The sequence below is a fragment of the Pangasianodon hypophthalmus genome, chromosome 15 (assembly GCF_027358585.1).
Source record: "Pangasianodon hypophthalmus isolate fPanHyp1 chromosome 15, fPanHyp1.pri, whole genome shotgun sequence".
Lineage (NCBI taxonomy): Eukaryota > Metazoa > Chordata > Actinopteri > Siluriformes > Pangasiidae > Pangasianodon > Pangasianodon hypophthalmus.
The window spans coordinates 3,455,020-3,470,309 of NC_069724.1; the positions used below are offsets into that span (position 1 = coordinate 3,455,020).

Consider the following 15,290-nt stretch of genomic DNA (forward strand, 5'->3'; position numbering starts at 1 on the left):
CTAGACTGTATACTGGATTATTGTTATGTTTTCAACTCTCAACTGTCTATTACTCTAAAAATTCACTAGCTAGTAGCTTAGGGCATAAGTCGGGTGTGACAGGCTCTCCATTTAATTTTGTTTGAGGCTATGTCGTTATAAAAGTTGTCCTGCCCTAACAAAATCTATTGTCCTGAACCACCTCTGGCTCTAAGTCTTCTGCCAGAGGGAAGAGGTTGAAAGTGGAAACATCCAGGATGAAAGAGTCAGCGATGCTATTGTCAGGGGCGGGCTTATCACTAGGCAAAGGTAGGCAACCGTCTTGGGCCCCCAGAAGCCAAGGGCCCCCTAAAAATGCAAATTGTATATATTTTTAATTATTAATGCTAAATACCAGGCCTCATTCCTATATTTTGCCTAGGGGCCCCTAAATCACTAAATCCACCCCTGGCTCTTGTGATAAGCAGGAGCCTGGCCAGAAACAAGAGCAGAGCTTTGAGATAAGAGCAGCAATGACGAGAAACAGACAGTTGCTGGATGGAGAGAGCAAGCAGAGGTATCGGATTTCATTATAACTCCATGGATGTTGGGTCAGTAGAAGCTTCAACTGAAGAGGGGGAGGAGCTTTGTATATGATACTAGATATGTGTATCATATTAGATGATGGACTAACCTTTAATGTGATCTGTAAAAGCAGGAAGGTGCAGTGTGAGGCTGTTTTTTTTTTTTTGTGAAAGAAAGGAAGAAACATAGATAGATAGATAGATAGATAGATAGAAAAAGAAATTTTAGCATAAACTAACATACTAGTTTTAGAATATCAAGGCTTTCCTTTAGGCTGCTTGGGACGACATTGCACCTTTCGATTCGTCCGTGCTTGCGAGTCGATTCTTTTGAACGAGTCATTCAAAGCGAACGACTCGTTGGTGAATCGCGCCAGGACTGTGCAGCGAGGAGGACAGCAGTGGCTCCTGAAGCAGTAAGAAACACTGCGATACAGTGGGCAAACAGGTCAGTACATCACTGTTCATGAACTATTTCCTTTGGAAAATGTACCACGTTTCCTGTTTTCATGACATTTGCAGTGTAATCAGTTTAGTTTTCTGCTGACGTGGAGAGCTATGAATGAAGTCGAGGTCCTCTCATGTTTCCATCCATGCAAGCTGCATTTGTTTGGGTTTTTTTAAATTATTTTATTTTTATAAGGACAGAGCAGTGTTCTGGATAGCTTTTAATACATTAATCCTGCTTATTTTTCTTTTCAGAGTGATACAATAAGCTCAAATTTGCACATACAGTGTATAAAGCTGTTTAAAATGAGAAATGAATGTTATTTTATTTTATTTGTTATTTTATTATGTTATTTTAATAAAGATAAGATGGAGCCACATCACAAATGCAAGAAAAGTAAATAAGTTCAAGCCTACATACTGTGTGAGCTTTTGTTTATAAGATTGATCCAATGATTTAAGGTAAAAGCCTTAAATCTGGTTTTATAATGGCTTTTGTAAAGCCATATATTTTGTAATATATGCACATTTAATTTTTTTTTTTTTTTTTTTTTTTTTTTTTTTTTTTTTTTTTTTTTTTTTGAGAAGTCCTTGTGCCCTGAGCTGTAATCATACTCCTCCATAGTAATTGTAGAGGTTTTACCTTGTCCGATCTTGCTTTTATACCTCTGGCAAAAAGCTCAGAGAAAAATATGCTGCCAATCACTTTGAGTGGCGCTTTAATAACTCCTGGTAGAGTTAGTGCAGTGATAGCTCCTCAGGAGGTGGAGGACAAGGCTAGGTTGGATGGGTTAAGATAGGGAGAGTGGGATATGGCTTCTGTTTCGGTGATGGATATTCATCATGCTCCCAGTAGAAGATTCTTCGCCAACTTTAATGACAAACAGATGTGCTGCTGAAACAAGAGCACTGAAAGAGAGGGTGTGTATGTGTGTGTGTGTGTGTGTTGGAAATTCTTCAAGAGGCACCCCCTTGACTTTAGTCCTAAATAAATGATCAGAATCAAAGCTAACGCAAGAGCCAGACAAGATATTTTCCATCGATTTCCAAACTTTGTGGGTTTTTTTAGACATGCATACACACAGACACACACATACGCACACACTTCGGTAACCTTAGTAACCAAAATGAAACCTTTTGGTTCTTTTAGTTTTTTCAGTAATAGTTTTTTAACAACTGTCAGATATTTTTATATATATAAAATACGTGCACACACACAGACACACACACAAAAGAATACACTTTTTACAATTCACTGACCTTCTATTGAACTGTGGGTCTGGCTTTGCTTTGCCCAGCCATGCAAGCAAGCGAGATTGCAGTGCATGATTGGAAATACAGACTCCACCTGAAGCCTTGGGCCAGGGGCCAGGACTATACCACATATGGATCTGGCGTAGCTCTTAAGCTCTGGATTAATTGTAGTGCTTGATATGAACACTGAACCGTGTGTCATTTTACGAATGTAAATGTATGTTTGTATGTGTAGCATTTCTTCACGTCTTTCACAATGATGAGGATCATCTTGCTGCCATGCTTATGGGGACTTCTCTCCCTCTCCTTTGCTCAACTGGTAGGTCCTCTCTTTCTTAGCCCTTCAAATCTCACTTTTATCTCAACACACACTGTTCTATAACCTTATTATTGATCCTTCAGTCAGACACAGAGGAAGGTGAAGGTGAGGAGGAGGCGGTCAACCTCTTCACTACACCTCGCACTAAACTCGGTGCCGCAACCTCAGACTTTGGCTACAACCTGTTTCGTACTCTGGCTGCCCGCGACCCCAAGGCCAGTGTCCTCCTGTCTCCCATGAGCATCTCGGCTGTCTTCACACAACTCTCCTTGGGTAAGCCTTGTAGCAACTTTCTAGCAAGTCTCTCCAGCAGAAAGTTACACTCATCAGCTGTTTAGTATCCTGTAAGATATTTATTCTTCAATTAAATCTTATCCTTAAGACTTATCCTGAGGCTGCAGCTATTTTTTTCATGGTTTTAAATCAACTATTATAACAGTCATGTTATTTGTGGTCGGGAGCCAAGGTAGCAAAATTGGCCGTGCCGTCTGGGTGGGAGATAAGGCATAACTCTTTCCCCAACAATCAGAGTGACACTAAGCAATCATGGACATCTGTGAGCTCATGTATGCAGAAGAAGGCAGATAGCACTTTTCTCCATGTGTGTTTTGCTGCCCTGTGACACAGCATAAGCAGCAGTTTGAAGAGATACAGTTCACTGGCTTCACGTGGCTCAGAGGAATCTGTTGTATGATGTGTGAGAGTTGGCTGGAGGTTATGAATTGGTAGGTGACCAAATTGGGGAGAAAATGGGGAAGTATTATGTGTGGCTGCTGTTTGGCTGGAATGCAAACCTGCAGCCATACTGGCCCTTTTTGCAAATAAGATTGGACAACACCGTCCGGCATTGTATTTTCGTTTACTATCGAAATTGAAGGGCTATCAGTGATATATTATCTGAACCACACATTCTGCTAATGCTTGAATGAGTTTGGAGACAGAAAAGGGAAACACTATGATGACCTGTACTAAATGTAGCACTGAATTCCAGGAGTAGAAAAAAACTAAAAGTGGTATAACTGTTTCAGGTTCCTTTCTCTTTCAGAGATACCAGTATACTGAAGATACGCACATAAGCACTCTATGTCAACACCTGGTTTGTGTGTTGTTTTAGGAGCATCTGAGCGCACCGTGAAGCAGCTGCATCGCATCCTGCGCTACCACACCCTTAATGACCCGCAGCTTCATGACACTCTGAGAGACCTGCTCACTTACCTCCGAGCTCCTGCCAAGGGCTTCAGCTCTGCAGAGCGCCTCCTCATAGGAAAGAGTGAGTGTGAATTTGGTAGTTGTCCGATTCCAGAAGAATTTTTTTTTTAAATCGCTTGTAAATGTACACTCCTCTTTTATTTTTCTCTTAAGGACTACGCCCTGACTTGGAGTACCTCAACACCATAGAGAAACAGTACGGGGAACGACCCCAAACACTCATGGGTGGGGCTCGGGAAATCAAGCCTGTAAATGATTGGTTCAGACAGCGCACAGGGGGTAAAGTGGACCGTGTCCTTGGAGCTGCTCTCCCACGTAATCCAGCAGTGGTGCCTGTGGGAGCAGCCAATTTCAAAGGTCTGTGGATTCTTCAATTTCTTTTCATTTAATAGCTTAAACAAGTAATTAAATATTTAATAAAAGCATACACCTGTCACATACACTGTCAGTGGAGGAACTTTAACTATATCTATAATTGTTATTTTCTCTGGTAATATTCACGAGAGATATTTCATGTTTGATTGTTTCTTATATGTTATGCATGATACTTAATGCATTCAAAAATAAAAAAATAAAAAAATCAGTGATATAAATAATAAAATCCAAATGTGATCTGATTGTAGGAAAATGGATAACCAGGTTCAGCCAGTCTGGTAAGAAGGAGGATTTCCAGTTGGATGGAGAGGCCCCAACTACCATTGCCATGATGAAGCAGGATCATTACCCAGTAAAGATGGGCATTGACTCAGACCTTGGCTGCACGGTAAAAACAGCACCATAGTTCAATAATGAAGGCAAAATATCTATTATATTTTGGGTTTTTACAATTCTGGTTATTTCAGGGTATGTAGTCTATAAATATTGAAAATATTTCAAGGTCAAACAACCAGCAAAGTTTAAATAAAAAAACACATGATAAAAAAAATATGATGTAACGAATGACTGAATTTACTGAACTGACAAGTCTGAGACGTGTCTAAGCATGGCTTAATATTCTAATAAGCACTCTTGATTGACATCTGGTTTTCCGAGACTCTCAGGCTGCTACGCCACAAAAATTATAATATAAAATTCTCACATTCACTAGATTAGCTTTCACTCGCTAGTTTATTTCACTCAGAGAAAGCATTCAAACCTGAATTGTATTTTTTGGTCAAATATATGTGGGAGTGACAAAGTACACCTGGAGCCTAGAACATGACCGATTAGTCATACTTTGAATAATGTTGAAAATGTACAATGTTACCTCCATTAACCATAATATCTGAATTTGGTTTCCTTGTACTGTTTTAATAGAGTGGATTGTATACTTTTTATCACATTACAAAGGAGTAGCATTCAGTTTGGCCACATTTTAATGCAGAGGCAGCTCATGAGTATAGGTTTTGTTGGGGCAGGATGACATTAATAATGACATAGCCTCAAAAAAAATTACATCAAGAGGCATAGCACTTAACTTATGCTATAGTCTACTATCGAGTGAATTTTTAGAGTAACCCCATAATAGGCAGTTGAGAGTTGACAACATATATTATCCAGCATCAAGTCTAGCAGCTCGTTTTGAGCGCCTTTAGCCATACCTTTCTTCACCTGTGTTCAATACAGGTCCTTTTCTCAGCCTTTCTCTGGGAAACAATGGCATTTCTAATGTGTATGGATATGATCCACTCCATAATCCCCCTTTCCCTCTCCCAATCTTTGCAATATATCTTACAATAGTTCTGTACATAACAGACACACTGTCTGCACTTACACTTTGGCTTTGTTTGTAGATGTTTGTTAGATATAATTCTGATTATTTGCATATAAAATGACTTTGGCAACCCTGTTATTAAGCTGGCTGCTGCTCCTCATACCCTGGAAATGCTCATAGAGTGAGCATGGGGCATCGCGATTCCATCCCCACGGGGCCTCTATTAGCACTTGTTGCAGTTCCCATTTTTTACCACTAAGTCAAATAATAATATCTCTAGGGAGCTACATGGGGCAGTGAGCCAGCCGTCACTGTTGTAATGTATGTAAAATACCAAGGCTTCGATGAATCATTATTAATATGCTGGCTTTGTCTTTTGCATTTTCCACCACAGATAGCACAAGTTCCCATGGAAGATGGAGTAAGCATGTACTTTTTCCTGCCAGATGATGTGACTAAGAACTTGACTCTGATTGAGGAAGCGCTGACAGCCGAGTTTGTGCAGGACCTGGCCAACACTCTCCACTCAGTACAGGTTCAGCTCACACTCCCTGTACTCAAACTGGGATACAGCACGGAGCTCTTGGGTCCCCTCTCTGACATGGGTAAAACATTTATTTATTTATTTATTTATTTGTTTATTTTAGAGTGAGTCAAGTGTGGTTTGAAATGACCTACTTTCGATCTTCATGTTGAGATTAAGCACTGTGTGTTGTAAGGCCATGACTATGATGTATTTGTTCACCAATTTGTTCACAAACAAAGTTAATGTGTACCAAATGTGTAACTCACAAATGTTACTATAGTATTGTGCACGATCAGTTCTCTTTCTTTTTACTCCCATTCTCTCTTTTTAGCATTATAATATTTTTTGTGTAATGCCCCCCTTTTATTCTTGCCCCCTCTCGCCTTTTTCTTCAAGGGTTATCCGATTGGCTGAATGACCCAGAGCTTATCAAAATCACAGCTCAGCCAGTGAAGCTGACCACGGTCCGTCACAAGGTTGTCATGGAGACAGCACCAGAGGGTAGCCAGTACCCTAACACCACTCCACCTAGCAATGGCCAATCACTGGCCCTTTCTTACCACGTGAACCGTCCCTTCATCTTCCTGATTCGTGACGAGCCATCAGGGGCGCTTCTGTTCATCGGAAAGGTACTCAACCCACGTGACCTGGCGAGTGTATGAAAGCAGCGTACATGCATGCACACAGATATATAATGATATATCTCAAAATACCACAGAGCTGCAGGCTTCTATACTAACATTGGGCTTAAGATTGAACTTTTTCAAAGCTCCCAATATGAATACTACATCGCACTTCTATGTTTTAACACATTCATAGTGCATGAATAGCCATAGGTTTAAGCAAAGCTTATTCAAAAAACACACATGCATAAATGAACATTCTCCTATTACAAAAGGAAAAACAATCCAATTTCATATCTTTATTATCTATATATATGTTTTAATATCTATATTTAAAACAAAAGTATGAATACGCACAAATTCCCAGAGATTCAATCTTCAGATTATCTGTATCAGCAAGGGATGAGGCAAAAATTAGTGGATCTGTTTCATATTGTGTTTAATAACAGCCATATATGCAATGAACTGCATAATACTTCAGTGCTCGTGGATCACTTTCCTTTTTTCCATGTTGTCAAATCACAGACATATCAGATCCCAAACATATCAAATCTCAAACATATCAGATTAACATGCATTTAAATCGTAACTTCTACATTTGAGTGCTTTGTTGATTATTTTCCGTTAAATGTAATGCATGCATGACTTCTTTTTAGCAGTTGGCCATTCTGTTTGTATATTTACCAGCAGAAATAATCTGAATTTGTATATTAAGATAAATAAAAAAAAATACAAAACATCTTGTCAGTATTATGTTCTTTGGTTGTGTTTATGAACTTGTGTAGTTTATTACCAGGCATATAAACTGTGCAGGAGACGTGAACTCTTGCTGTCTGTGGTTTCGTTATGCACTGTACCCATGAATACAGAGAAGATCTTTGTCGTGCTGGCATTTTCCCTGTTAGGGGCTGTTTGTAGGTTTGGCTACAAGGATTAAGGAAAACTGGTGTGTGCGATATTTTATCAGATAAGTGAACACTTCTCAGAATTCTCAGGAAGCGCAAATGCTTTAATCTTTTTTCTAAAAAGTATTAGAGACAATTTTACACACCATTTTTAAATCAGGAATTAATCCCAAACTGAAAACAGATATCGGTCTTGCTGCCTAGCCCATCGTTTATATAACAGCCATTAAGAAATTCCATGACCCTTTTCCTCACAAAAATGATCAGCAATTAATTCACGAATAGGAATTTTTAGTTGAAAGCATAGATATTTTTCTTTCTAAAGGAGAGCCCTCGTTGCCAGCATCAGTTACCGTAATGATAATGTGTCGCATACTGGTTGGTGTTTAGGGCAAAAAACAAAAAAGCCCATAGATTTGCCAAATCAGAATGTGCTTTTCTAGGCAGGCCTGGAACTGTGTTTGTTCTGGGAAAGGTTTCAGATATCTCTGGAATCTTTTCCCTGTGCCGTGTGGAAAATTCACATCAGGCCTGCAGATTCGGCAGGGAAAAGAACAAGTGGAGCCATTTCAAGTTTAAAACCCACTTTCATATGAGTGCTTCACTGATACTTTAATTAAAAATGAAGTAATTTCATCAGCAGTCAACTTCAGACGTATCAGCACCCTTTAAGAGAGTAACACAGATTAAAATATACTTTACACAACGTGATTTAAATTTTAAACATAAAATAAGTGGTTAATGACCTACAGTAGTCAATTCAGTAGTCAAAACTAAATATTAAAAATACATAATCATGTTAAAAAATTCTATTCATTACAAATAGAGCCATGATATAAACCTTTCCAAAGTCTGGAACATTTGAATACATGCCAGGAATTGGATTTTGAATGAGGCACAAGCCTTCTTGTGAACAGCAATCTCACCATGTGTCAGTGGAACTAATTGAACATCCAGTGGGGCAAAAACGTATTTAGTCAGCCACCAATTGTGCAAGTTCTCCCACTTAAAAAGATGAGAGAGGCCTGTAATTTTCATCATAGGTACACTTCAACTATGAGAGACAGAATGGGGGGAAAGAATCCAGGAAATCACATTGTAGGATTTTTAATGAATTAATTTGTAAATTTCTCAGTAAAATAAGTATTTGGTCACCTACAAACAAGCAAGATTTCTGGCTCTCACAGACCTGTAACTTCTTCTTTAAGAGGCTCCTCTGTCCTCCACTCGTTACCTGTTTTAATGGCACCTGTTTATGAACTCGTTATCAGTATAAAAGACACCTGTCCACAACCTCAAACAGTCACACTCCAAACTCCACTATGGCCAAGACCAAAGAGCTGTCAAAGGACACCAGAAACAAAATTGTAGACCTGCACCAGGCTGGGAAGACTGAATCTGCAATAGGTAAGCAGCTTGGTGTGAAGAAATCAACTGTGGGAGCAATTATTAGAAAATGGAAGACATACAAGACCACTGATAATCTCCCTCGATCTGGGGCTCCATGCAAGATCTCACCCCGTGGGGTCAAAATGATCACAAGAACGGTGAGCAAAAATCCCAGAACCACACGGGGGGACCTAGTGAATGACCTGCAGAGAGCTGGGACCAAAGTAACAAAGGCTACCATCAGTAACACACTACACCGCCAGGGACTCAAATCCTGCAGTGCCAGACGTGTCCCCCTGCTTAAGCCAGTACATGTCCAGGCCCGTCTGAAGTTTGCTAGAGAGCATTTGGATGATCCAGAAGAGGATTGGGAGAATGTCATATGGTCAGATGAAACCAAAATAGAACTTTTTGGTAAAAACTCAACTTGTCGTGTTTGGAGGAGAAAGAATGCTGAGTTGCATCCAAAGAACACCATACCTACTGTGAAGCATGGGGGTGGAAACATCATGCTTTGGGGCTGTTTTTCTGCAAAGGGACCAGGACGACTGATCCGTGTAAAGGAAAGAATGAATGGGGCCATGTATCGTGAGATTTTGAGTGAAAACCTCCTTCCATCAGCAAGGGCATTGAAGATGAAACGTGGCTGGATCTTTCAGCATGACAATGATCCCAAACACACCGCCCGGGCAATGAAGGAGGGGCTTCGTAAGGAGCATTTCAAGGTCCTGGAGTGGCCTAGCCAGTCTCCAGATCTCAACCCCATAGAAAATCTTTGGAGGGAGTTGAAAGTCCGTGTTGCCCAGCGACAGCCCCAAAACATCACTGCTCCAGTGGAGATCTACATGGAGGAATGGGCCAAAATACCAGCAACAGTGTGTGAAAACCTTGTGAAGACTTACAGAAAACGTTTGACCTCTGTCATTGCCAACAAAGGGTATATAACAAAGTATTGAGATGAACTTTTGTTATTGACCAAATACTTATTTTCCACCATAATTTGTAAATAAATTCTTTAAAAATCAGACAATGTGATTTCCTGGATTCTTGCCCCATTCTGTCTCTCATAGCTGAAGTGTACCTATGATGAAAATTACAGGCCTCTCTCATCTTTTTAAGTGGGAGAACTTGCACAATTGGTGGCTGACTAAATACTTTTTTGCCCCACTGTATGTTGTGGGGAAATGACCAAATGAGACCAAAGGTTTTCTATGTTCACCATCAGCACATTGGTTTAAAAAAAAAAAAAAAAAAAAAGGGACTGAATATACAGAAATTTTAAGTGGAAATATAGTGGTGAATCATAAACACTTTGGGCACATTGTGGGGTAATGGTAAATTGGTTCTTCTAAAGAATGATTGTGTCATGAATTCTAAGTACTTGTACTATTTTAATCCTAATCCTGGGTAACTCTGCTAGAAGATTTTGATCGGGCCTTAGATCAAACTTTGAATCTGATGGTGATATCAAACACACGTCCAAATTCAAACGGGAATGGTTGCTAAATCACTAAGTACTTACGCAGGGGCTTAACTTGAATTTCTGGGTGGTCTACTATTAAAGTTACAGTTCATGCCTAAGAGGCTGACAGATATTTCTTGTGTAGAGGTTTTGAGAGAAAAGATTTCCAGCTGTGTCTTGAACATTGCAAAACAAGCTCTGTGTACTATAAATTAAAAAAAAACAAACAAACAAAAAAACAACAAAAAAAAAACAGAAAATTTTTTCAGAAAATTCACCATTCTAGAAAAACATTAAACTACACAGAGTTCCCGTAGGATTAAGCTCAAAATATAAATTATTGTATGTGTTCAGGTGTTATTCATTTTATATATTAAATTTTGTTGCTTTTCATGAAAGGCGTCAGTAATTCTGGATTTAGACTATGTGCACAGAATACTGAGAATGCTGAGTATTCTACTTTTTTCTCTTCTCTACTTACATCATTATTCTTAGCAGTGCATACTGATATCCTGTTCTGTTCCCCTTTCCCCTGGATTATATACAGTACTGTGCAAAAGTCTTAGGCACATGCAAAGAAATGCTGTAGAGCAAAGACGCCTTCAAAAATAATGAAATTAAAAGTTTCTACATTTTAAAAAAATACTATAAAGAGCAGTAAACAGTAATAAATGAAACGAAGTCAATATCTGGTGTGACGATCCTTCGCTTTAAAAAAAAATAGTAGTCTCAGGTACAATGTGTGCAGTTTTATAAAAAAAAAAAAATTGGCTGTAAGTGTTACTGAGCATCTTGCAGAAGCAGCCACAGTTCTTCTGGAGACTTTGACTGTCGACTCGCTTCTTATTTCTGCAGCGAAACCCAGCAGCCTTCATTATGTTTTTATCTGAAAAGTGTCTCTTATGTAATCTGCTGCTTTCTTTACTGACATACAAACATTTTTCTGTAACATTTCATTTTGTGCTGGAAAACTAATGTTTGGAATCTAAAAAGTTTTTGTACTGAATCAATAATGTAGAAATCATAAAATAAAAATCTACTGCAAAGTTTGTAATAACTTTTGCACAGTACTGTACATGTCACTATGTCTGTGTGAGCTGTTTTATTCTGAGCAGTTTGTCTTATTGCAGCCATTTGAGGACTCTCCATTCTCTTTGCACATATGAAAAAATGACGTCAAAGTCACTCAAACTGAAACATTTTCAAAATTGAACTTCCTCAAATAGACATGATTCAGTAAAGTCAAAGGAACATGCAAGGAACTATGCTGCATAGTTACCATATAAATATGTACATTCTTGTGGCCATGATATTCAATTTCTATTTCAGTAAATGTACACTTACAAACAAAAGCAGAACTGAACAGTGAATAAAAAGTGCGTTTCTGTGTTTGCCTTCTTAAGACCTAGCTTTGCATCCCAGTGAAGTAAAAAATAAAACCAAAATAATTCTGGATTCTGGAATAGAGCAAAGAGCACTTTATTTTAGGAAAAGGTAGGGGATGATCGGAAAAGTTTCAAGGCTCAATCCCATTGGTGTAATGCCTTATACAACCAGCATGTGTCGCCAAATAATGGGCTTCAGACATACAGCTGTTTGAGGTTTCCAAAATGGACATAATGCAAAACATCTGGGATGTGGGAAGGCTATTATTACTTCAAACTATTTTAAAAAGCAGCTCCATAATTCTGAGGAATAAGCAATTTTTTTTTTACAACAAAACTTTATTATATTTCATTTAGAAAGTTGTGGAGGCAGAATCTTCTCCTGGCTCTTTAAAACTGTGTGCCAGTGGAACGTTACTGGAAATGACAAAAACCATGCAGATAAGGGTTTTGGGAAAAGGAAGTTCTGGGGTTCTTTCCTGCTGTGGGTCCTTCTTAATTTACTGCATTGTGTAGTTTTTCAGACTTGTATCAGTTACCAGATCAACTGAGTTTGTTTAGGACTATGTGAAGAATGCATTATCTATGACATTCGTCCTGACAAGTACATGCATGTCTTTTGTGATTTCTTATCCAACATATGTTTAATTACAAAAAAAGTCATAAAAGTGAATTTTGTTCAGGGCAACACTCTGCAGCTGTGAGATTCGTATAAGGAAAACTATGTTATTAGAACCCAGAGTGCAGTAAGCTTGCAAATATTTTCTTTATTTTTTTTTTCCACACCAGTGTTCTCTGACATCCAGAAGCTGTCATGGCACATACTGCCCTTGTCAAAGAAAAGATATTTTCTTAAACAGGAAGCACCAGTTTTTTTCTTGTGAGCCCCATTTCACAGGATTGAAAACAGGAAGTGGATCAGGGTCAAACTGTGTAGAAGAATTATTACATCATTCATTATTATTATATGAAGTGCTTCATGATGTCTTGTGTTAGTTAGATAATTCATTTGTGAATATATCATTAATAGTTTAATAATATGTTCAATATATAACATACAGTGAGGTCCAAAAAGTCTGAAATCACTTTGAAATTGTGGGATTTAAACGGAAATAAACTGGAAGTAAATAGAAAGATTTAGAATTTTAGATTTTAGAATCAAAATCTTGACTATTCAATAAAGAAAATTTTGCATTAAATGTCTAGGTCGCTATTTAAATCTTAGCAATTTTGTTTTATTGTCCATGTTAAATTCTTGGGATATAAGGTCAGATTTTCCATGAGTCTTATCTCTTTTTTTGAAGCACATGTTCAGATGACACTCTGATGGATTTGATCTAATAACGCCAGGATTGTCAGATTTTACACAAACTTGTGGAGTCCATGCAGAGCTCAAGTGCACTCTGTTGTTAAAGCAAAAGTGTGAGACAAACCAAATACGAAGAACTTATGAAAATGATATAAATATTTCTAAGATTCACTCACTTCTCACTCAAGTTGTTATATGATAATATAAATTGTAATGATTTAAAAAAAAAAAAAAGAAAAAAAAAAAAAAGAACAGAATGCAAAATAGAAGCATTTTCACTATTGCCCTCCAACTTTTCTGAGACTCTGAAAAGAGAAAAAAAACCTTTCCTGAGGAAAAAAAAAGCATGTTCTTTTTCTGAATATAGCTCTGTTGTGCAATAACAAAGACTCGTATCAGCAGGGAATATATTCATGTATGCACGTATATATACAGAACGTTTCGGCTACTATACTATGATTTAAAGGAGATATTTACCTATGTGGATCTTTTTGGATCTATTTGCATTGGATGGTTGTCATTTAGACAAGCTGGATTTCACTTTTAGTCTATAAAGCACTTGCATATCCATCTGTTCCCAATCTCAAAATGATGTAAAAAGATTTCCACACTCCAGGGACTATGTAAGTTTACTCTAGGGACTATGTAACGTTTCACTTTTGCTATCTGTGTGCTTCCTGTTACACCATGTAAAGTAATTAAAGATTGTCTGAGAACATTTTTGCTTATGCTCTTGAAACAATCAGTGCTGGCACACTAAATCCCTTGTAATACATTGGCCTGACACACTGTGTAGAATGAACTGCAGACAACATTCTAGTGAAGAGTCTGTTTGCCTAAAGACAGTTTGTGTGTTGTTCTGTTGGCCACAGAATGACGAGAAACAAATACCACCTGCTTGACTTCAAGTAAAATATTAGTTCCTCCTTAGAATTCCCACCAGCATGAAGCTCAGTTTGCTGATGCACACATTCCTGAAATGTGAATGTGTACTTTTATTTAAAACTCCCATAAAAACCAGAAGCGTTTTGCTGGCAGTTTCCTGTAATGAGCTTTTGGGTGATTTGGGCAAAAAAAGAGAATAACTCTATATCTATATCTAGAAAATGCAATATATCTACTATTTTCTACCAAACCTTTATGTAACGACCTCTCAGTAGTGTGTTCCCAGTTATCCCTCTTGCCTAAGTATTAACATGTGTCTTGATTCCTAGTCAATCAAGGACTCTTAATAATACTGCATCATTCAGACTGTTGTTGCACAACATGGTACTTTCTATGAGTTCTTGGGCCAACTTTACTTTGGTCCATGTATTTCTTACTGATTCCTAATCTGTTGTAGTTCTGGTAAATGTTCTAAGCCAGGGGTCTTCAATCTTATCCACTAAGGGCTGGTGTGGCTGCAAGCTTTCATTTCAGCCAAATAGGAAGCACACTTAATAAGCTCATTGACGATCAATAAGTCCTGATTAAAAACTCCAAGCATATGATTTCACAAGTTTAATCAGTTCATCTTGTTCTCCAATTAGGTTATCAAGTCAGCTTGGTTGACCTGAAAACCTCCAGCATGAGGAAATGACATCAGAACATGTGATACTAGTGCACGCCTTTATTTATGATGATGTTTTGGGGGGGCTATTTTGCTTTTAAACACACATGAAATGAACTGTTTTACAAGTACTTGACCATTGTCTCAAAAATGTCCTCCCTATCCTCTCTAGATCAGCTCATTTTTGTCCCAGTAACAGATGGTTGCTGATTGGTTTCTAATACTACCCAGGCTAATGCTGCCTTCAAATCCCATTAGAAATACCGTAATTACAAAGTGAGTAAACTTGAACGGTACCACAATGTCCTAATTACAACTCAATTACTCGGATTTTGCAACGACATTCCGAGTTTGGAGGTGGAACGGCTACACCAGCAGAAGACCACATTAGGTTTCTATTTTCTTCTCAGCCAAGAACAGGAAAGGGAGGCTACAGTGGACACGGGCTCACCCAAACTGGACAGTTGAAGATTGGAAAAAGATTATATGATGTTTAGCTGAACTGAAAATTGAATGTTTTTCCATACTTCAGCTGTGCAGTTTTGGAGATCGAGATGTTCTGATTTTTTTTTTAAAAAGCCACATGTAATTTTTCTTTCATCTTGTTCTCCAATCTGCTATCAAGTGTGTATTTGGTTGGAATGAACAAATGACGGCATATAGTTGCTTTTTTTAAAA

The 15,290-nt window shown here is 38.1% G+C and overlaps 1 protein-coding gene across 1 annotated transcript; it reads left to right on the forward strand.

Moving 5' to 3' along the window:
• Positions 1-663: 663 nt before the first annotated feature.
• Positions 664-7,353, forward strand: serpinf1 (serpin peptidase inhibitor, clade F (alpha-2 antiplasmin, pigment epithelium derived factor), member 1). The gene is made up of 8 exons (XM_026938457.3): positions 664-990; positions 2,479-2,562; positions 2,646-2,835; positions 3,677-3,832; positions 3,925-4,128; positions 4,395-4,534; positions 5,859-6,069; positions 6,387-7,353. The coding sequence occupies exons 2-8, from the start codon at positions 2,500-2,502 to the stop codon at positions 6,650-6,652; spliced, it is 1,230 nt and encodes a 409-aa protein (XP_026794258.3). The 5' UTR covers positions 664-990; positions 2,479-2,499; the 3' UTR covers positions 6,653-7,353.
• Positions 7,354-15,290: the final 7,937 nt, after the last annotated feature.